We start from the raw sequence: 24,314 nt of genomic DNA on the forward strand, positions 1-24,314 counted from the left end.
TATACTTGTCCCTCCAATGTGTCTTTTTCTATGATGTTCCCTCCCTATTAAAAAAAAAAAAGAAACCAAAACAAAACAAAAAGAAAAAACCAAAACCAAAACAACAGAAAAATTGAAAGAATCCCCCTAACACACAATTGATGAATCCCCAAAAGCAAAACACCATGCTTCTCAAGTAGCACTTATTCCACAAATGCAACATTTTTGCCATCGCTTTTAAGTGAAGCTCTCCAGGACACAATTTCCTGGAGAGCTTCCTATTTTCCCCCCTCCCCCTCCCCCAGATCCCCCCCAAAAAACAAAAAAAACAAACGAAGACACATGCATTTCTAAAACTAGGTTTCAGTCAAGTACTTTCTACTTTTTGGAAAGAAACTTTTTTTTTCAGTTTTTTTTTTCTTTTCTCGTTTTTCTCTTTTTTTATTTGTTGTTTTTTGTTTTTTTGTTTTTTTGTTTTTTTCTGAAATAATTTTAATTCTTTTTTTTTTTTCTTTTTTTTCTCCTCTTTTTTTTTTTTTGTTCACAATCGGAACATACCGTGGGCACCAGATCCTGTGTTGGCCGCTCAGGCAAAATCCCCAAATTTGAGTTTAAATAGGCTTTCTACCCAGGGGGTAGTTGCAGGATCAGCCACTTAAGGTATGAAGGTTCCTATCCATTCTACACTGCTCCCCTCATGCTAAAAAGCTAAGGAGGAGGGGAAAAAAAACTCAGCAACTCCATCCACTGAATCGAGTTAAAAGTAGTTCTCCAGGCTCAATGTCGTGTGTAACCAACTCACCTCCGCTTGCAAAAAGATGTGTTAACAGACAACCCTCCCTCCCACCACACCAAAAAAACAGCAAAAAAAAAAAAACCAAAAAAAAAAACCAAAACAGAAATACAAACAAAAAAAAGAAGAGAAACAACCAAAAACCCACGCACAAACCACAGACGGAATTAAAAAAAAAAAAAAAAAGAGAAAAAAAAAAGGCAGCCAATCTCAACAAAAATTTACAGTTGTGAGACTGATAGATGTTAATATGACAAGCAACAGAACGGTTATGAGGACCCATGTGTTTGGCCCATGAGCTGCATAGCTGTGCTGTAAGTTTGGTTCTTTAGTTTTTTTTATTTTTAAAGTTAAAACTTCTTTGTTATCTCCATTATGTTTAAAATTAACGAGGACAACAACGACGACGACAGCGACAACAAAAAAAGGTTCTATTCACAAGATCTAGTCTCCTTTCCCGGTCCCCCACTCAAAAAGAAATACTCATTTTTACATGAGAAACTTAATTGTGCTGTATTTGTAACACCTCAGGCTGATAGAAAACAAAACGTGTGGCAAACAAAACCGCACAATCAGTCACATGAAATCTACCAAATACTAAAATTATAACTGAATACTAACAAACAGCTTACCTGGAATAAAGGATGACAATTCACAAACAGTTATCTAGGAATTAAAGTATCTCTCTCTTTTTTTTGTTTTTTTTTTTTACTAAAATAATTAAAAAAATCACAGTATTTTAAGAAATAAAACCCACACTGGGATTTTAAGCACAATTTGTTTTTCCTTTCTTTAAAACTTTTTTTTTCTTCCTCCATTCACCACCTTGCCCAGCAGTCTCTCTACATTTAACCACAACAACAACAGGTAGTACTGACAAATGCAGAGATCTCCCTTGGTTAATTCTGAGGTACTAGGAAACAGGTGACTGTTTTAAGCAAAGCAGTTTCTGTTTTGTTTTTTTTAAATTTTTTTCTGTTTTCCTTTTTTTTTTTTGTTTTGTTTTCCCTGTGGTGGTTTTTTAATTTTCCTTTTTTTTTTCCTTTTTTTTTTTTTTAATTTTCTTTTCTAAAGCAATTGCTTTCAGTCTGGAAAAGCGTTATGTATTAAAACTAGAAAAACGCACACAAACTTGTGCGTCCAAAAGTTGTCCCCCTACCACTTCTTCCACGCTCACGACGCTTCCACTCATAAAACAATCGAAGTCTCCACTGCAAAGCACGATGTGAAATGTAGGAAAAACACGGGGAGTTTTGCTTCATTAGTCCAAAGATGAGCGTAAACTTCCCATCGTCAGATCCGGGAGGAAAACAAAGATGCAGTGATGTAATGGAGCCACTTATTCCATCACTTAAATAACTTTAATATACACACACTCACACAGGTACCAGTGCTTTGAAAATAGATCATTCAGTCCTAAAAGCAGCTTTATTTCTTCCTTCTGCCCGCCCTGCCCCGCCCCGCCCCGCTCATCACTGTTCAAGTACTGTCGATTAGAACCACACCAAACAAACTCGCTGTTTTTCTTATTCGCTTTTGGCCTCCGGGGTGTCGAGGAGAGGTTGGTCAGCAGCCACCATGCTGACAGCTGTTTCCCCAGTGTGGGAGTAGTCCAGCACCATGGCCTCGATGCTTTCCTTCTCCTCTGGCAGCGTGCTGGCCGTGTCCTCCACGTCCTCCTTGGGCGGGCTGTCCTCGCTGCTCCGGAGCTTGCTCTCGTTCAGCGCCCTGCAGGAAACAGAAACAGTCAGGGCACACAGCAAAGCCAGCCCGTGCCTGTCACAGGAGGGACAGCAGCAGATCACTCTCCAAAGAGGCAGCCACGCCACTGGCTCCAAAGGAAAGGAGGAGGAGGAGGAGGAGTGGAGTTGCTGGTGGGACATTCTAGCCCTGAAACGGAATCTTTGTTTGTTCTGCGCTGGGACAGGTTTGGGGTCAGAAGGAAGAACTCAAAACGTGACACCTGAAGTTTATTCCCATCTCCCAGGTTCCTTGTAAACAAGACTTAGCAGGCACCTAGCAAAGGCACAGAAAAAGAGTGTTTTTCCCAACGAGTTACTGAAATCCAATAAAACTTTTCACAGGTTGCAGAATTTCCAGTACTTATGCTCAGACTTACATTCTCTTAAGGGTAAGAGAAGTTACTGTTTCTCATTCCAACGCAGTTAACCCACAATGTTGTATTCAGATGCTTCCCACATGTCAGCAGGCTTGAATGAAATCTACTCTTTGAACGAACTCTGGCTAGAAAAGAGGTCTCTGCTACCAGTGAAATCTACATCAAAAGAAGGAAACAGATTGCTCCAGAGATTCCTATCTGCTATGTGTATCATCCCATAGTGTGCAAACTGCCCTAGAGAGGAAAAATTTTTTAAAAAAATCAACAGCACACTTTGGGGAAGTTAATCCTGGCCAAGAGGCATTCACCTGGGGACAATCTTAAGTTCTAGAATCACAGTTAAACCCTACAGTTTACAGCCACCCTGGGCAGCAGAGTTAAAAAGGACGCGGAGACATTCAATGACTATCCAACAACAAATTTGGTCTTCACAGAAATATGTTGGCATTTACAGCAGTTTTTTGGGAGGGCAGGGATGGGTGTGGGGGGAACACAGAGAGATCTACTGGCACCTTTGGCTGCTTGGCAAGGGAACAGAACGCAACTCACATGCCATGCCTCAGCACGTGCCGCTCCCACTCGGAGCCCTCGGTGAAGGATCGGCCGCAGAACTCGCACGGGAAGCGTTTCTCTGGAGCGCTGCTGTCAGGAAACATCATGGGATCTGGGAAAAACACAGCACAGCCCATGAGCTCAGAAATGCCAGGGCAAGAAGGGAATTGCCACCACAGTGATCCTGCTCTGGTCCTCTCTGCTGCACCTCTCGCTCCAGAGAAGCAAAAGGACTTTCTTGTCAAATAACTGGGAAAATGGAGCTGCTGAAAAGAAAAGTGACACTGCAAGTGACAAATCCCACCCTAGGTCTTAAAGCATCTCTGCAAGTAAGGTTAACAAGTTACTAGACCCTGCTCCTCTATTTCAACAAATGAAGAGACTGTGGAATTTATATTCTGTACCAAAAACTGCAAAGCTTAGGAAAGCAAAATCAAAAATCCCCACTCGAGTCCATCTATAATTCTGGAACCGGTAGTACAAATTTCAGGAAACACATGGATTTGGTACATTTAATGTGATTCTTGTAATAGATCATAAAGCTTCATGGATTAGGTGCTGCATCTTAACTGCATAGGTGTTTTCATGCTCATCCTAATCTTTCACACAAAATGCTTGGGGCCTCATTTGCAGAAGTGTCAAGCACCTTGTAATATGAGTGAAGTCACTGGCAGCTCAGGGAATGACATTCCAGAAAGCCAAGCTCCATGTGAACACAGCCTGCTCTGACAAAAGATGAAACATTTTCTCACAAATTAAGAAGATCACTGCACAAGCCATTGAAAATAATTGCATGAACTATCTCACTTGATTCTTTTGCTGGAAATGAGACAGCACCATCTGCTCAGAGCATTAATTCCTTAACAGGGATTATCTTAAGTAAGAAATCAACAGAATGTCTTTCTGACTCCTCCTGAACTACATAATAAAAGAAAAGGGATTTTGCTTAATTTTGGTTCTGATCTCTGCTCACTTTATTTCTTCACTCTCAGACTTATTCTGTTCAGGATCAGCCTGTGAACTCAAAATTGCTCACACATCCCCTATTACCCACACCTAAGTCCTGCAAATGCATTTTTGTGACACACTTCTCACTAGTTAACCTTTACTTCAGTTTTATATGGAATGGATCTTAACACAATTTTTTGACCTCTTCCCATAAAAGGAAAAAAATCGACTTGCATTTCTTATTGTTGGGGGCTCATTTATTATGTGGTTAAATACCATAAAGCTGCTCTGTTGGGGAGCACCAGAATGCAAGCAGCAAATGCCATCAGCTCAGTTTACATCTGGATTTTTAACATCTTGAGCATGGCACAAATGTATAAACACACTGCAACACACAGACTAGTCATGACACAGGGATAAATATTTTTGGTGGGTAACAGTTTTGGAAGCAAATGCTGCTGATGTTCTACATTAGAGCATAGCTATGGATGGGGCTTGGAGCAACCTGGGATGGTGGAAGGAGACCCTGAGCATGGCAGGGGTGGGACTGGATGCTCTTTAAAGGGCTCTTCCAGCCCAAGCAAGCCCATAATTTATACCTGAAAAATCCCCATTAAGTTAAGCAAGTGTTACTGTGGTAAATCCACCACCCCTTCAGACAACACCATCTTGTTCATCCTACTCCCCAGTAACTTTTGCCTCTAGGGATGTGAATTTGGGCTGCTTCCCTGGAGGATTATCAGAAGCTGCTCTTCCCTGGGTCCTGCAGAGGGGAAGTAACACATTGCACACATGCCTGGCCTCTCTGCGGTTTTGCTGTCACTCATGGACACTTAATTTTTGCCCATTATGGAAAAACACCTCTTGATCTGCTGAGACCAAGACATAAAGGTCAGTAACAGCCTTTCTGAGGCACAGTTCTGCCTAGAAAGCTGTTCTTGGCATGGTCTTTTATTCTCCTTTTATTCTATATCCTTTACCACCCCTTCCTTTCCCATCCAAGAGTGCTGCCCAGCTCTGCCTGCCCACATGGACAATGGCCTTTGCTTGGTCCAGCAGCCCATCGAAGGAGCCACAATTTCTTATTTGCACCCTCAGTAGTGCACAGAGCAGCTCGAGTCAAAGTGGTGAATCCAGGGAAGAAGAAATCTTGATTCTCCCAAGGTAACAGACCTCAGACAGACACTTGGAGCACTCTCAGCAAATCCCACTTCCTGCTAACACCACAAACCTGGAATTGCCAGATGCACCCCAGCAGCACCCAGGATTGCACGGTGCGAAGCAGTTTGGAAGCTGTGACAGCATCAGCCACTGTGACAGGCTCTGTTTGAAACCACAGGTCTGGCTCTCTGCTCCCAGGGCAAACCATTTCTGGGTCAGAAGGATCTTCTGAAAATGCCCAGGGAGATGCCAGCATGCATCCTTCAGTTCCTATCTCACTGAGACATTTTTCAAAAATCTTGCACCTTATGAGTGGTAATTCACACAACTTACCTAGAAAAATGCAATCAATACAACTGGATCTTTTCTAATATCCTTGTTGTAGTAGGCATAAGTGTTTTTTGCATTTTCTACCTATTTTACTATAATGTATCACAAATGGTTAAGAGGTTGAAAAGGACCAAAAAAAAAAACCCTGAAAAAAAAAGGTGAAACATCAACCCTACAGGCCAGAGAAAAAAGAAATGCTGCAAAGCAAACCTGAAAACACACCTGATTTTTTTAGGCTGGTCATCCAAACAAGCATGCAGAAATCATTTTAGCCAGCCACAGATTAAAGAAAACAGAGACAGAGGTGAAAATAAAAAAAAGTACAGCATCATCAAAATGCTGCCTTGTTTAACTCTGAAACATAAGGACAGCACATCTATTAACCCTTGCACATGTAATACTCCAGCATGGAAGGTGATGGTTTTTATACTTCCAGGGTGTAACCTAAAGCCAATTTAAACAATGAACTTCACCTTGGGCTGCCCCCCCTGCACATGTGGCACACGCACAGGGATTTGTGAGGCTTGGCAGAGAGCACTTTCTTCTCCTTGGTGCCTCCAAGGTGACCTCAGCACCTGTGCCTGCGTGTAATGCTCAGGCAATCCTCGCAAGGACAGCTTGACTCCTCACCCCCTGCCACCTGTGGGTCCACACAGGACATTAATCAGCCTGCTGCATCTGCAGCTGAGGTGAGCTGGTGCTTTAGTCAAATCATGGCAAATCACTGCTCCAGACACACAGAAAGCCCAGAGAGTTGGAGCTGTCCCTAAGGAATGCTGAATTCTGAGATGCACAAGTGGAACTGACATCCCTCCTCTGAGTTTTCTACCTTCCAAGACCTTGTGCAGGGTATTTTTTCTCTAAAACATAAATGGTTTCCTATGCAATTGGCTTGCATTCCCATTCAAGTTAAAAGCCATCACTAACTGCTCCTGAAGCGCTGCTGATGAGCACAAACTGAATTCATGCTGCAGGGACACAAAATAAAATCCAAGATGCTGGGGTCTTGCTGTTATAAGGTAAGAAGCATGATCTTAACCCCCTAGTTCTGTAAAATACCTGTGAATCCAGAAATGGGAATTTTTCAATGCCTGAAAGCATGAAAACATGTACAGAGATGCCTTTTTTTTTGTCAAAAGCTCTTGAGTGAGTTTGAAAGCTAAAAAATCAGGAGAAAAATGTTTACTGAGCATGGTGGTGTACCTTTAGCTGAAGTACACAGAGCTTGGCTAAGTGGAGCTGTCAGCATCAAGAATTGGGTGGCCTGTCTTTCAAACCATGAGGGGACTAAAGATTTTAAAAGGTTATTGCATTATATGATGCATTGTTGCACCAGAACAAAACACAGTTCCACCTGATATTGGAATAACTTGCCTTTCATGGGAGAAGGTTGTTGGAAAGGAAACCCTTCATTTAACTATCAAAGAACTTTCATCCCCCACTTGGGCAATGCCAAGTGAAAGCTGGAAACTGGTTACCAAAACGAGAAAATCTGACAGGCCACTAAAATACACTTACATAGTTTTCCAAGCCCTTATTGATGGTATCTGAACAGGCAGATTAGTCACAGATGCTATCTCATAGTATGTATTCTCTCTGAACAGACAAAAAACTTGTAAGGAGGATTAGAAACACAAGATTCCCACAGGAGCTGTGTCTTCAGGAAATTCAGTAAGATTCTGTTAGTATTTCTGCAGAATATGTGCTGTCCAGTCAACAGCTGACCTGCCATGGTTAGATTAGTGAGGGAGGTTGCAGTGCCCAAAAAAATCCAACAAAACCCCCCCAACACATCAAAGAGCTGCACTGACCTCTCTCTTGAGGCTTGGGGCTTAACTCTTCTTCTTTTTCCTCTTCATCACTGCTAGAGCTCTCTGTTTTCCCTTTCATTTGCTCCAACTGGTCCAAGTTAACCCGTCCAACCAGCTCAAAATTACGACTCACCTTTGAAAGAAACACTTCTGTTAGCACTCAGCACAATCACCAACCAGCCAGAAAAGTGGTCACAAATGCAGAATAAAACAAGGTACACCCCAAAACCTGCTCAGCTCGAGGTGACATGCAGCCCCCATAATCAAATTAACACTTTTATTTCCAGGAGCAGTGATTCTTCCATTGCTGTTTATTCTGCATTTCTCATTTCTGGTTTTTTGCCAATTAATGAGATTGGGTAAACCCCCTTCATTTCTTCATCCAAGAGATGTAAAACATCCAGTCATATCCTCATTTTTATGGCATTATTCAACTGCTGTGATCAAACACTGCTACCACACATCCACGCTGAAGGGGAACTCTCTGTGATGGGTTCATTCAGCTTTATTCATGAAAGGATGGTTCTTTTTTTTTCCACTGAGCACATGGCTGCTGTGTGGCACATACACTCTCACTCATTAATAACAGATTAATTTTCATTATGCCCGGGCTGCGAAGTGCTTTGCAAACTGATACAGCAGCCTATAATGGGAACACTTCACCCAGCAGTCAAATTCAGCTAACCCTGGGGTGAAATGCACCCAGCTACTTAACAGCTCACAGCAGCAGTATGAAAGGAGCAGCTCAGGGCACGGGAGTCAGGAACTGCTCCACATCCAAGAGGAGCAGCAGCCCAGATTTACAGCGGAGGCGGAGAGCGTGGAGCATGACCAGGACACGAGGCTAATACTTGCTGCATGACAAGCGCCCCCTGAGCTCATTGATCACTGCTGGGAAGGGTTTTGGATTCATCTCTCATGCAGAGAGACAGCCCTCCAGCAGCAGCAGCAGCAGCAGCAGCAGCAGCACAGGCACTGAGCCAGGCGGGCAGAGGGGATGCAGAGGGAGCAGCGAGCATCCTGCAAGGGGCTGAATGAAATAGCAACACCCACTGGCTGCTCTTTGCCCCTCTGTGGGAAAGGAAATGAGAATGAGCCCAAGGAGGATGTGGAGCAGGCTGCAGGACACATCCAAACAGCAAAGGATCCTGAATGTGGAGGTGCGAGGATTCCTGGTTCTGGGTTACAGACGGTTGTGATCAGGTTCTCGAACTTAACACATCACCCACAGAGGTTTAAACAAACAAACAATGCAAGGCACTTGATTCGACTCAGCTCATGTAAAGGAAACTGTTTTTAAGGTGCACTGTACAAACTGGGTAGTATCTGAGCCCCGAACTTAAGACACAAATTGCAGAGGGATAATTTACCCCCCAAAAAAGGGGAAATGATACCTTAAACTACCAGCACCACTACTGCAGATCCAGATCAGAAGGGAGAGCTAAGTTAAGGGAATAGCAATCCCTTGATGAACTGTGTCAAAAAAACCACAAGCAATAGTTCCTCCTGGACACAGCAGGCACCAGGAGGTGTGGAACTCCTTCTGTACCATTTGAATCACAGAAGATTCTCCAGAAGTAACAAAGGTGGCAGAGGAGCCTAGCATGCCAACATAAATTAACAAAGTTTGGTTTTATAAGATGGACAAATATTTTTTGAGCATGAAAATGGTTGTTTTTTGGTTTGTTTGTTTGGTTCTTTTTCCCCTGGGATTCTGCTGCTAATACCTTCCATATATATTTGGCTTTAAGGAAAAGTCATTCAGTCAACAAAGCTTTTAGTGAGGACCTTTAGTGGGCAGCTAAGCTCCAGGAGGGGAAGGCATATAGCTGCCTCCCCTGCAACCTGCCAAGGAAGCACTCCAGGAAATATTCCAAAACACATCTCAGTTCTAGAACTTAAACATTTCTCAGCTACAGAAATTCAAAGCTAGCAGTCTGTGGAGAGCCTTTAATGACTTCTCAAAGACTGGACCTGATATGTTCTCAGGCAATCCACAAAAACTCCAAAGCAGCCTTAGCTGAGGACCTGGTTAGACTTGCTGTTTATCTTTCCCTTGTTAAAGGTAAAAGGGGATGTATAGACCTCTTTGTTATTAAAATATGCGTGGCATGTCATGCTGCTGAAGTTACCAGAGCAATCCTGTGTTTGGAATCTCCTGCCTTTCACAGGGGCTGAATCACACTGCCCTGGTATTGTTCCACAACTCTTTCCCCACCCCCCTGTAGATAAACCCAGCACACACAAGGGCCTTCTCCAGATAATCACACGCTGCATGCAGCAGCAATTTGCCAATTCTGATCAATCTGAACAGCTTCAGAAACTATTATTGTTCAGTTTCTGAAGAAACAACAACAACAAAAAAGATAAATAAAGAGAAAAATGAGAAAGGGGGGCACAACATGGGATTAGTTCTCAGACATGGGGAGGGAGAAGAAAAATAACCCAAAGGGAAGCACAACATGGGATTTGCTTTCAGATCTGGGGAGGGATAAAAAATAACCCCAGTGTCAAGCTGGCTAGTCAGACATGCAAATAAACCAATTCAGTATTTGCAAAGGTTAGATCGCCACAAATTAAAGCCAATTGGGTCCTACCTTGTGCTCATCTCGAAGGTGAGCGTCCAGCTCCTCTGTGTGTTTGGTCTCATAGTAGCAGAGTTGGCATTTGTAGGGTTTCAGTTCATTGTGCTTCTCTATGTGCTGCTGCAAGCTCTCGTCACTGGAGCAGGTGAAGGTACACTTGTCGCAGCGGAAAACGACTCCCTGCAGGTACTTGGACAGCTTGGAACGGCACACCTCGATGGGAACCACCCTCTCCTCTGTGGGGACAGCACAACACTCACTCAACAACACCAGGAAAATCATCCTCTTAATCCCCAAAAGCCACACGTGCAGGTGTCCTCTGTGACGGGGGGGTGAAGAGGATGAGTATGAAAGGTTTTGGGCCAAGCGAGACTCCATCTACGAGTCAGAGGAGCAGAGCCTAGGAACACGAAACCCAGCCATAAATCAGCCCAGACCAAAAGTTTGTTTTTGTTCAGTACTTGATAGCAGCTGGGAGCTGCTTCTATAAAAGCAATAAACAGGGGAGCTGCAGGGTGTGCTTCCCAAAGCATCACACCCTGCTGGCTCTGCACAAATTGGAGCTGGTGTCCTCACCACCACACCCAAACCTGCCCTCTGGGGATTGAGAAGGTGAGCAAGGCAGCACTTCTCCCTGGAAAAAGGCTGTGCAACTTCAGCCAGCAGCAGAACTTCCTGATTTACCCAAAGCCCAGGCTCTGCATGCATGATGTACTGAAAATGCCCTTGCTGAGTTTTTAAACTCTGCACCCCCTCTAACAAAGCAGTGATGTTTAACAGAGCAGCAATTAATTTCGGTCATTTGACACAGCCAGAATCTGATGTGCCTCAACACTCATCCACTGTGGTTCCCTCCACGCTGTGCACACCAGAGAAACCCCAAATCTCACCCTTCAGCTGAGGGTCACCAGCAGATCCTCATTAAAGCTTTTGTTACCCAAACTGGCATTTTGAACTAGAACACTCAAAACTTAGCACTGCTCCTCCTTATGCACTGCATACTAAAGGAGGGTTTTTTGATCCTCCTCATCCAGGCTCATCCCCAAGGACAGGAGAAAAAAAAAAAAAAAAAGAGGTCTGAATCTCTTATGGTAGACATGAGGGCTGAAGGAATGTGAGACGTGGCAGTGCACACATGGATCTGAGCCAAAGGGCCCTTTCTTCTAGTGAGGAGGGTAAAATTATATCCAAAGACAACTACAGAAACACACACTCCCTTTACAGCAAGGCCTTTCTTTTTCTGCAGCTCAACAAAATATTCCATCCTGCCTAGCTTCTCCCTGAGCACTAAACTTATCTATCTCCCGACTTCCTCTTTTTGAAGTTTTCCCCAAGGCTATGCCTTAACCCCCCAAAAAACCCAAAAAAACAAACACCCAAAGACTTAGGATTCTTTTCTACACCAACAGCAGCTTTTCTAACTATAAAGAAACCAAACAGTGGCCATTCAGGGTGGAAACAGGGGAGGGGAGAATAGGGTTTAAGACACAGCAGAATTCAAAGCTGTGCTGCTGAGATCACCAGAGAAACTTTTTACAAGGTTGTTGCAGCTGCGTGCTTTCGGGCTCTCAGAAATTAGTGACACAGCTGGTTTCAGAAGTGAAAAAGCCAAGGGAAGTTTTCAAAGACAGAAATATTGATTAAAATATTTTAACATTCACCTTTCCTCTAACAGCTGGCACGGATTAAAAAGGCTAAAACATGCCATGGTATAAAACTTTAAATCTATCAGCCTGAAGTAAAGCAGCATTCTCTTATTCATGTGAACAAAACCTATTACCTCACAACCACACACACAGAGCCCCCAAATCAAAGGCAACACAGTAAGAGAAGGGCAAAACAGACACAAATATCAACTCTAGATTGAAAGATTTCTATTTCAGGGAATGATTTATAATTTTTACATGATGTGTTCATGTCAGTGAGCTTCCTCCAAGCTACGATTTTGGAACTTGCAGGGCTACCTGGACCTGGAATGTTACATTTCTTAAGGTGATGCTCTCACCTCCAGCTTGCCCCTGCAAAGCTCTGTTTATTTAATTACTCATTTAGAATGCACTTATCATGTCTGGACAACCAACAAAATTGCAGCAAACCATAAACCCCACACAAAAATTGAAGAGGTAGCTTCTTTACCCCCCGTGAGATTTCTTCAAAGTTCCATCTGTGTCTAATCAAAGACTACTGCAGAAACCTCACAAAAAGATGTCCCAGCTTGTGGAACAATTTTGCAAGAGCGGTAATTAAAAAAATAACAACAAAATAAACACCTAACAAAAGCATCATCTTGGTTCAAGAAATCCAATCCTTCCACTGGGCTGGAATATTCATGCTAATTGTACCAGGGAGTGAACTGAAAGGACATTAATGACTAACTATTCTCAGTACTGTAACTCAAAGCAGACGTGCATTTTTTGGCTCAAGGCTAAGGATTCTATTAGTTCTTAGTTGTAAGGAGAGATCTTTGTTCAGCAGCACATCAAAGCATATATAACTCAATTCCTTCCCTCAAAGGTAAACAAAAAAAAAATAAAAAGGCAGTCCTACTATCCAGACACAGACCAATTACATGGTCATCCTGGGTTTTGAAAATACACATTTTTGCCTCGAAATCCAAACTGCACCCACAGAACAAGTAATATTTGGATTCTAGTAGTCAAAAGCAAGCACTGCATATGGATTCTGCGTGTATCTGTGAAGTTGCATGTACAATGGAAAATGCCAGGAAAAAAGCATGTACAAGGAACCAGGATCTGTAGCAAGGAAGCCTTTGGGGAGATGGGTAAATCTGAAAATTTACCTTAAAGGTAATTAAAGGTATTTAAACATATGGGTGGTATTCTCTTATATGGAATAAGAAAATCACTAGGTTCTTTAAAGGAAGGATAAGAAACAAAAATGGCCAAGGATTTAAAAGCATAGCCAACAGTGAACTTGGTACGTGGGATTCAGCCCTGAAAAAACACCAATATACTTCAAAATTAACAAGGGGAATGCTGCTGCAAAGGATAACATCAGGAGAAAAGGTGGTCAGGCACGGGCAGGGGCTGCCCAGGGAGGTCTGGGGTTCCCCATCCCTGGAGGTGTCCCAGGAGCACCTGGAGGTGGCACCCAGAGCTTTGGGCTGGGCACAAGGTGGGGATTGCCCACAGGTTGGGCTCGATGGTCGCAGAGCTCTTTTCCAACCTGATTCTGTGACTAACTCTGTTGTGCAGCATAAATTAAAGGCTAACAGGCTGCAAGATCAGGAATCCCCTGTCTCCCTTTGCCTGTCATAAAGACCAGGAAGAACTAGAGAGCCAAACTTCTCCTCAGTGACCTGCAGCACCCTCTGTACCCACAGGAGGGAGGATGAACTGCCCTGGCACTGCTCAGGGGCAGGTGGGGCATGAGAGAAGCTCTTGAAACTTCTCCTTCTTCATGGAAAGCAAATTCCTTGCCTTATATATATATTTTTTTCTCACTAGGCATTCAAGCTTCTAGCCGATACTGCTTTCACCCTGTGAAATTCAGCCTCTGTAGCCACTCATCAGGAGGCAAATATATTCTCCATTTCAAGCACATGCTGCTTCACCAAGGATTAGGGGTGCAGCAACTTGGAAGTAATGTAAGAGTCATGCATCTGTAAACATGCCTTTTGCACAAAAGGAACATTAACTGCGAGTGGATCGAATCCTTCACTCCTGATTTTACATACTGCACCACTCCATCTACCTCAAAACTAATTTTCTTGGGCTGCAGCTCAGGGTTATGCCCTTGCTTTGCCAATGCAATGGCCATAAAACAGGATGGCTATCTCAGACTACATTGACTACCCCTCAGTCTCTTTTCCAGTGCACATTAAATCTTGTCAAAGCCATCTGCTTCAGCTGCCACACAATTAAGCACAACAGTAGAAGGCTGTTTTTTAGCTGGATGTGTGCACAAGAAATCACTCTAAGTATGAACCCTGGATGCGTGATGTCAAAGAAAACCCTTCTGTGGCCTCTTGAGACTCTTCATCAGCTATAATCCCATTTGCATTAAAACTTCCTTTACTCTGTTTTTTCCTCCCCCCAGCACTGTGGTGTGTAGACCATTATGTCCTTTTGCCATAAGGTTTCTTTCAGCAGCAAAAACTCTTTGAGGTTGGTTTGTGCAACTGAAAAAAGTCCTACAGAAGAAAAGATTCACAGTTTCACTCACCCAGGAGGTGACAACCTCCTTTCAACTGGTCAGAAACAGCTCTGCACAAGCAGTAGAGCTGCTGGTTGAAGTGCTCTTCCACTTCTGCAACTGGACATTCCCAACACCCAACCTATGCATGATGGAAAATACCCTAAACCTATCCAGTTCCCTCTGTTTTAAAGGCCTGGCATTGTCTGCTGGAGCCCTGGCATGGCCACAAAATGGAGAAAACCAGGCAAAATCTGACACAGCAACACGTTCAAGGGCAGGAAGTAGAAGCCAAAGCATCAGCCAAACCCTTGCAACCAAATATGTCAGCTTTGTATTGTGCTTTCAGGTCATTTCCCCAGATGTTCCCTCACAGAAGCCCTGCTACACCTGCCAGATTTCTTTCCAGCCCTGCTAGAAAGAAATTTGAATTCTGCCAAGCTCACTGAGCTGGTACAAGAAGGACTTCAAGCTACCAGCACTGAGAAGTGGTATGCTACATGGAATTACGACAGCACTTGTCACACCAGAATCTCCTCCAGGAAAAAGATGGCATGCAAAACCTGTGTTTGCTCACCAGCAGTATCCCACTGTGAATCTCTGCCCAACCTGCACGCAGGCAGAGTGCCATCCCAACACATGGGTTTGGGTTTCGGCAGCCAACAGACCATCCACAAGCATCAAGTGTGATAGCTGTGGGCAGAAATCCCAGCCCAGAGAGCCCCAACTGCTGTCTCTTCTGAGCCACCAAGCCCACAGTTAATAGAACATAGCAATCCCCTACTCCCACTTGTAGCAGGCTGAAAAAAAAAAAAAAAAGTATTTAAAAATGGAGAGGTGCAGACAGAAAAGGAGCCTTACAGTAAAGTGAAAAATGAGATAATTATTTTGTCCCTAGGAACACAGAGGAGAAAACACTCAAGGAATTTATCAAGGGATATTTTGAGGCCTCTAGGGTTAGCTGATAAACCTTTTGGGTGACTTTATGATAGCAAGGCCTTTAAGATAACAAGGACATGGTCAGGGCACAACTTTGGCCTAGATCGAAGTTGCAAATTAGGGCAACTCTTTCTAAACAGCTGTTTGATAGCTTTTCACCTCCCTTGAGGAAAACCTTAAAAACTATCCCAAACCTGCCCTGTTTCAGCATTGGCAAACTTTGGAATTTACAGGAGATAAATCAGTTGCATCTTATAGAAATGAAACAAAAAGACAATCAAGCGCTAGTGACTCCTTCGATGTATTTGTCCTCATGTACAGAGAGAGGAAAAATTTAATGAAACCAGACTGAAATATTGAATGAAACCAGAACCAGGGCCCTGTCCAGCACTCCCCTCACTGGACACAGACACGGACATGGGTGTTTTTACCTCTGTGCAGAACTATGTGGTCGATCATGTTGCGTTTGTATTTGGTGTGGTAGAGACAGAGAGGGCAGCGAAGGTCTTTGGGTCCTTCCTCGGGGACTGCCGAATGCCCGGCCTCCACGTGCATAGTAAAAGCAGATCTGTGGGAGAGGAGGGAGACAATGGCAGCAGTCAGGAGGGCAGCAGCGAGGCGCCACAGCTCTCTAAAAGGGACGTGTGGTGCAAAGAGATGCAGGTGCCACTCAGCCCTGTCCGCGCGGCCCCGCAGAGGGGCTGCTCACACGAGAGACACGTGAGCGGAGCAATCTGCAGGCTCCTGCCCTCAAAGCAGGTGCTCCTGGTGACAAGATATTCTGCTGCATGGGCTGCTCCATATAGTCACACTGCTATAGTCAAGATAGCAAAAGAATTCCCATCCTTTCATGCTCACTATCTGTCTTTGGGCTGAAACATCCAGCGCGCTTTCTCCGGTGAAGGTTGAATTTTTAGCAAGTTGAACAAAATCTGTCAGGGCTTGCAGAGGGGAGAACAAACTTATTTCAGGCAGAAAACATCCTTAACCATCTTAATCTAACCAGCTACACAGTTTAGACAGTGGGTACCAAAGGGATTTGTGCACACAGCAAGTTTGGCACTGAGTTGTTTAACTTTCAAAGCATCAGCTGTAATGATCTGAAAACCCAAGACTTAGAATATTGTACTTATTAGTGTGGAAGAATGAATGAATACTTCACAGTACTTCTGAACCAAAAATTTCATGCTGGCATTACACTGGCTGCATACTTAGAAGTTGCAAGAGATACGCACAACAGAAGAAATTAACTGTACATCCATTTAACCACAAGCCCAACTACTGAAATCAAGAGCTGTCTCTAAACTTGGGGCACTTGGTTATTTTTTCCTAAAATAGTGATAATCTTTGCAAAAGCTAAGGGGCTTGACACATTGAACCTAGAGTAAAAAGTGGCTTTGGACCCAATATCACTGAATTCTGCAGGGGGCAAATTTCTGCCAACTTTGGTCACTGCTCTCATGCTTTTTAAGTTTTTAGGATAGCTTGAAGAGGGGATTGGCATGTTTTTTGGGGGGTTTTTTGCCTCTTCCCTTTCTCAAGACAGAAAATACGCTGCTATGAACGTGTTTAAATGCTGCCTGATTTATTTCATAATATCAAGGTGAAAGAAAATGGCACTTGAAAGACACAAACAGATTGGACCTGTAAATTTCTGGTAGTATTTAAAAGAGCAATCAGGATACTAAACATAAGCAGGAAATTTTAACATGGGGAGAGCAAAGATGAAGCAACAAAGGGAAGACCCAGTGGATTCTCTCAGGTTTGTGCTCAACATTTTCTTCAACAGAACTCCTCCCTTGATCCAGTCCTACTGTTTACTGTCACTCTTAACAAGTTTAAGACCTCAAATGTCAGCTCAGGGTGTTATGCTTAAGGGCTCAGCACATCAGGAGGAAATTATGAATTGCACATGTGCCTTCTTCTCTTTTCTTACAGAACAGCAGCTAAAAACACACACACAAACAAACACACAAGGCACCGAGCCTTTAAATTTAAATAATTGGATTTTCTGAAATGTCTGTGTATGCTACCAGATGTGCAAGAGAATAGCATCTTTCTATCATTTAAGCTAGAAAGACTGGGGAGAAAAATAAAACTACATGAGAAGGGTTTCTTCAGGAAGGTGAAATAAATTCTCCCGTCGCCGCTGGACACGTGATTGTCCCATGTCTCATGCTGGCTGCATGTGGAAATTACATTATTTCTGCAGAGAAAATTTTCACACTTAAGGACAAAGGGATTATGATATGATAGTTTTTGATTCTCAGAGAATCTCAGAGAAGTAAGGAGGGGTGCAGCAGACTGCCACACTAGATTTCCAGAGGGCAGACTTTGTGATGGTTAAAGGATTTGCTGAGAAAGTCCCCTGGGAGGGCATCCTGGAGGACAAAGGAATCCAGGAACACTGGATGTTCCCCAAGGAGAAAATCCTAAAGGTGCAAGAGCACACTGACTCCATGTGCCAAAAGATGAGACTGGCGTGGCTGGACAGAGGGATGTGTCTGAAACTTAGGGAAAAATGAATAGTTTATGAGTTTTGCAAGAAGGATTGTGCCAAGTGGACAACAGGGATGTTGTGAACCTGTCGGCCTCAAGTTGCACCAGAGGAGATTTGGATTGGATCTAAGGAAAAATTTCTTCTCAGGAAGGGTTGTCAGGCACGGGAACAGGCAGCCCAAAGAAGTGGCTGAGTCACCACCCCTGAAGGGATTTAGATGCGCAGATGTGTCACTGAGATTTAACACTGGGCTTGGCAGTGCTGGGTTAATGGTTAACTCCATGATCTGAAGGGTCTTTCCCATCCTAAACAATTCCATGATTCTGAAACCCTCTGCAACTGTGCTGCTGTCTGCAGCAGATGGCCCCGGCTGTTGCAGGAGAGGAGAAAATGGATTACATGGATGCTGCTGTGATCTGGCATGGCACTTCCTACGCTCCTCTCCCTGGTCAGCAGTGTCCATGTTCCTGTTGGCCATCAAAGACCTCAGAAGTCTTTTAACGCGCTGAAAAAAATCCCCTCACCAGTTCAGTTCATCTGTTCAGCAGAGTACTTACTTAAAGCCTGTGTAAAAGGAACAATCTTTGCACTTGAAGAGCTTCTTCCCTCCGTGCTTGTCGCGGTAGTGGCGCCGGATGCTCTGGATGTACCCCGAGGAGAACTCGCAAAATTCACAGTTAAGGATGGCTTCCACTTTTTCCACTCCTGCAGCGCTCCCAGAAAGTGGGATTGGGCTGATGTTGTTGTTGTTCCTGGCCAAAGCTGCGGACTGGTAGTGGTTCAACTGCTGCTGAACATCGGGAGGCTCCGAGTATGAAGAGTCTGCAGGGAAACAGAGCGGAGTTGTTATTCCAGGTGGATCAACAAATCTGAAAAAGGTTTGATGATGCCTGCTCAAGAACCCACTGGCTTTTGGAGGGGGTTGACCAAGCTATTGGTTATGAAACTAATCCTGCTTTCTGAAGGGATTAAGAGGTGCAGCACTTCTTAATCTAATTTAATGTGTATTCTACAATTTATAAGGTGAGAAATAGAAATGACGCTTTTTTAGATCTGATTCGGGGAGAAAATGAATGACACATTTAAATTAAAGTAGTCTAAAAAAGAAGCCTGATTTTAAGACACTTAATTTTTGAAGGTAAAGCCCTTTAATCATACTGCCAAATGTTTTATGTGTTTGGCACATAAAATCAGAGCAGATCCTCTCAAATATCTTATGCCAGTTCACACAAGGTGAAGATCTGGAACAGGGTACATGTAAATAATCTATCTATATGGGGAAAAAAAAGAAGAAAAAAATGTAATCCATTTTCTATCTTATGTCAGTTCACACAAGGTGAAGATCTGGCGCAGGGTACATGTAAATAATCTATCTATATGGAAAAAAAAAAGAAGAAAAAGAAGAAGAAAAATAAATGGATACTTTTCCCTGCTCATGCTGATGATGTTAGAAATTAAATCATCATTGGAAAATAAAGATGCTTAATCATAAATTCCAGTAAAGCAAACTTTCAAACTGCAGCTTTGCCATGCTGAGAAAAGAGATCTCCAAAGACACATCCCTTCTACAAGCCAGCAGAACTCTGCCACACCATTTTAATGGCATGTGGAGGAAACAGAGATGTCTCAGTAGTGAAACTGAAAGCTGTAATATGTAGATTGGATACCCCCAAAAAGGAGTGTGGGGGGAGGGAGGGTGGTGTTGAACCTTTCCCAACACACTGCTTGAATGTGGAGGTTAGGAATTTATCTGCTTTGTTCTACATAACCCACAGCTGCCCATGAATGGCACAAATCAAAGCAGATGAATAAAGCACAGATGAATTTCAGCGCAATTTTCCTGAATAGAAGACAAAGGGCTCTTTTCCTAAGCTTTCTAGAAGAGGGAAGAAAAGCCAGGGGAGGGGGGAAGTGGGAGGGAAGTCAGGACACAAACTGTACCAGCCACCTCCTGCTTTGATGTGCTCTTCATTTTCCAAAGCTGAATTCCCCAAGGCCAGATATATAAGAATTCCCTCACAGACACACATTTGTGGGAACTTAACACCATCCAATCCAACCAATTAGTATGGGGAAACAAAAGGCAAACAGGCCTATACAACACTGAGTGTGGGGACTTCCCCACCTGTCTTCAAAAGAGCAAAATGCTTGCTTTCTTTTCCCACTACCACAGGCAGGGGGTTACACATGCCCAAGAAACGAGTAACAAATAATGACAATTAAAAAAACCAAACCACACCATGAAACAAAACAGACACAGCAGGTAAATGTCTCCAGGCTCCCCTGGCTTCACCACCAGGCGTACACAGCAAAGAGGAAGGCAGAGACATGAAAGATGCTGGTAAAACAAATGAAAATTGGGTTTGTTTTTCTTATCCAAGCCCCATCAGCTGAGTGAGGCTGGATTACAAGGCTGCATTTATCATCCCTTGCTTCCACCACTTCCACAGCACGTTTGTTCACCAGGAGGGCTCACAGTGAGCTCCACCTGTTTAAATGTCAAGGCTTTCCTTCCCCCTGTGTTTGAAGCAGGCTCCCCACATCCTTTACTTTGGCACAGGACAGCCCTGAGGAGCTGCACACCCACTGCAGAAGCTTCTCTTCCCTCAAAGGCAGCAACTGTGTGCTCACCCCTCCTTTGGAACAGGACCTTGAGGGCTCAGATGGGATTTGCTGACTCACTTCTCTGGGCTACCAGGTTCAGTTATTCTAAAAGCTCAAAACACTGTTAAGACAGATCTCCTGGCAAGGGCAAGGCAGCCTAAAAAGAAAGTTCATACCATTTGAAACAGGGTTTGGTGGTTTTTTTTGTTTGTTTCTTTTTTCTCTTTTTTTTTCCTTTTTTTTTTTTAATGTGTTCTAGTCAAACTAATCTTAGGATATTGAAGTCTACTTTGTGGCTCACTTGTTCCCCTCCTCAGGAAGAAAAAGATCAAAAATTTCCACCACATCACCAATGTTCCTGGCCACAGTCCCAGAGATATCCATGGCTAAGAAAGCTACAGGTCTAAAAAAACCATTCTTTCCAGGAGAAGGAAGTTCTGCTGTTGTCTGCAAGATCTACTGTGCTTCAGATGTTTTTACTCCCCCTATCATCTGGTGTCTATTATTCCAGCTTTCGGACTTTCCATCGGTTATTTACACAGCCCTGTGCAATCTGGTATGTGAAAACTGCAGAAGCAGACAGTTCCATGTCAATTCCCCACATACGAAACAAAAAAAAAAAAAAAAAAAAAAAAAAAAAAAAAAAAAAAAAAAACCAAAAAAAAGGCACATCAAGTAGCTTTTTCCCTGTCATCATCAATAGCCAGAAGAGAATTGTATCTTTCACACAGGCCACTCCACAGTTTTTAGTATGTTGCTTCATTACACTTGAAAGAGTCATAACATTTAAAGGAATTTTAAAAAGCCATCTGAAGAGCTTTTCCAGCGAGTTGTACCCTTGAACAATGGCAGCGTGCAGGACCTGGTGTACTCCTAGCCAAATTCCCTAATTACACTTGCTGCAGCGCAGGATTCAGCGCTTCCCGAAGGAAAACACTCAGGATTGACACATGTGCACAGGGCTCCTGATGGTGTCTGAGGACCAGCTTGCCAGACAGCTCCCCAGGCACGCAGGGGCAGCCCAGCTCCAGCAGGAACACCCTGGGCAGAGCCCAAAGCTGGCTGAAGGCACGGGAAGGAGTTTTCCACTGGGTTTCAGCGAGCCCCACCTTGACTGTGCCCACTCCAGAACCAGCAGCAGCTGAGCGCAGCCTGCCTCCAAAGATGCATTCTGGCACACAGAGTGAGAAACAGTGCATGGAGGTGAGCTTTGGGATTTTTTTTTTTTTATTTATTTTTTTAAAAGCAGCGTCTTAGAGAAGGGCCAGGGGATGCATATCCACAGTCACAGAGCACTGCTTCAAAAACTGAATTTTTCTTTGCTCTACTCCTGCTGGAAGAGTGGGCTGATGTTCCAGACACTTTTTGGAGGTGCTGCCCCAACAAAGCAGCTTTTCCTCCAGGAGCAGAGCTTTTCCTCCAGAACTGACCCAAAAACTGAGTCATGGATGTACACAATACAATTTCCACCTCCTCTTTTTCCTGCATCCCAAGCAAAAAGGGCTGGGTGCACTCTGATAAAGTGTTAACAGCCTTGGCCTAGAGCAGGAAGGGGGTTTAGCCATCCCTGTCTGAAAAAAAGTAAAAAAAAAAAAAAAAAGCCCTAAAAGCCTACAAAATCAGAAATCAGAAAACATTTAAAATAAGCAAAAGGAAGATTCAAGAAAATTTGTATTAAGTACATGTAAAACACAGCAGCAGCGAATAAACACGAATGGAAGGGAAATTAAGAAAAATTAAACACCAGGAAATACCATTTACATTTTGAGGAAAAAAGGCACTTTTTTCCCACTCAACAGCCTTGAGGCAGCGCAAGAAAATAAAGCACATTCATGTATGCAATGAAAAGGAAGAAAATGGAACACTTAGCCCTGACTCATTTGAAACAATCAAACAAACAAAAAAAGCCCACACCCAAAATGCTGAGACTCCTTTTTAAAGACCAATTTTATTCCAAACAAATGGAAGGACTTCACTGTGCAACTCCAAAAACAAGATAACAGCATAGGATGATCTGAGATAAAATGAAAGACACCTACAGTCGTGTCAAGAGGTAAAAATTAACAGTGATTGCTGCAGTTAAAAATGAAAAAAACAGTGGCAATGCTGCGAATCTCAATTTTGAGATTTTACATATGGACATACCTACAAATTACCTGCACAGGACAAATAACAAGGCCAACAAATAATGTAACCCCTGCCAGCACCTATGCATCTAAAAGGCATTATCTTTCCTTAGCACAGAAGAGCGTTTTTATACCCAAAGTTCCAGAAGTTGAAAGGAAAGCAGAAGAAATGACTGTCCATGGGGTGATTTATCAACACAGCTGTATCTAAATTACTGCTGCATTCTGGTTAAGAACACATAAGCAAGTCTCACTGTGTCCCTCCAGGGGCATTTCCAGAATGCTTAGAACACTAAAATCCATTGTCTGGAATGCTATCACTCCAAAAACTTCATCCAGAGTACAGTCCCAAATCTGAGTCTGCCAATAAATCTGGAAGTTACTACCTCAGCCAAAAGAGCAAGTCATGAAAATTCAGCTTGATTCCCTGCATACCCCAGGGTCACACGCTGGGGAAAATATGTACAAAGAAAATACACAGTGAAAACCCACCACAGAAGCAAAATGAAAACCCAAAGTTTCATTGGATCCTGTGTGGCATATAACGTGTTTGAGATACCTAAACGAAAACAAAACTTTGGGATCCCTTCAAAGAGAAAAAAAAAAAAGCAGTTTCAGATCTCGAACTGAAAACATAAATTTACACAGAAATTCAGTGATATTTCAGCCGTTTGTATGTATTTTCAGAGGTATCAATGAACACCATATGTAACAGCAAAACACGTCCACAAGATTCCTAAACCCAACAACAAGAGGCCAGAAATTCACCCAGACACAACAAAGTAAGAGCAACAGCTGAGAAACAAGAGGGAAAAGGACTTTTTGGAGGGAGGAAATTAAAGCTCTGCTCCATGCTTTTAGGATGGACAGAACCAGACATATGTAATATAAACACTTTCATGCCTGCAGAGTGATGGATAGGGGTGGAGGGAGGAACCCTGCTCAGGGAAAGCAGCTGTTGGAGTGCACTGGAAAGTGATGCTGTTGACTTTACAGAATTTTAATAATTTAATAGCTCAACGACCAGGAGGAGCCACTGGGAGATAAAAGTGAAGACACCATGCCCTCCTGGTATATTCACACAGAAACATCAACCAGTCAAAAGAGACCAGTATTTGTAAGAACAGAAATTAGGGACAGAGATGTTTGGCTCATGAGATAAGGAAAAAAACCCAGAGGGAATGTATAAATAAAAGAAAGTGCTTAGTAACACTTTGGGAGAGAAAAAAAAAGGAAATTAAATATTAATATAGGCCCAGGACATTCTGGATCTGCGAGGAAATGTTCTAGAGAGACTAAGAGGAAAATACTTGGAGTGCTATTTAATTTTATTCGAATTCATTCATAAAAATAAAATTTCTGCGAAGAACGACAGAAAAAAAATCCAAGGATTTCAGAAAAGCAGCAGTCTCCTCTGGATAAAAAATTTGTAAAACCAAGTAAAGATGCAATGCTGCACCAAAGAACACCAACTGACAACATAAGGCAAATTGCTATTTTGAAATGCTTAAGGAATAAGCGCAAGGGTGGAATTTAGGAGATTTGGGAACACAATCCCTTCCAAAATTCAACGGGGCTCAAAACCACCAGCTGACTGAGTGGCAGGATTGCACATAGCCATGAATGGCAACAGCTTGAAAAGTGGGAAGGTGGTGAAGCAGGGAGCCACACAAAGACTGTGAAGACTGCACACATTTGTTCACTTTATGCCA

General features: G+C 43.2%; 1 protein-coding gene across 1 annotated transcript in view; it reads right to left on the reverse strand.

Annotated features, from left to right (window-relative positions):
- Positions 1-1,051: 1,051 nt before the first annotated feature.
- ZNF462 (zinc finger protein 462) overlaps positions 1,052-24,314 on the reverse strand; it is an 89,003-nt gene continuing 65,740 nt past the window's right edge. Inside the window, exons 8-13 of the mRNA XM_058823946.1 lie at positions 18,430-18,694; positions 15,804-15,940; positions 10,291-10,514; positions 7,694-7,826; positions 3,441-3,555; positions 1,052-2,500 (exon numbers count right to left, since the gene is read on the reverse strand). Of these exons, the coding sequence (XP_058679929.1) occupies positions 2,299-2,500; positions 3,441-3,555; positions 7,694-7,826; positions 10,291-10,514; positions 15,804-15,940; positions 18,430-18,694 (1,076 nt within the window). The 3' untranslated portion in view covers positions 1,052-2,298. The remainder of the gene's footprint in view (positions 2,501-3,440; positions 3,556-7,693; positions 7,827-10,290; positions 10,515-15,803; positions 15,941-18,429; positions 18,695-24,314) is intronic.

Source organism: Ammospiza caudacuta, chromosome Z (assembly GCF_027887145.1).
Source record: "Ammospiza caudacuta isolate bAmmCau1 chromosome Z, bAmmCau1.pri, whole genome shotgun sequence".
Classification (NCBI taxonomy): domain Eukaryota; kingdom Metazoa; phylum Chordata; class Aves; order Passeriformes; family Passerellidae; genus Ammospiza; species Ammospiza caudacuta.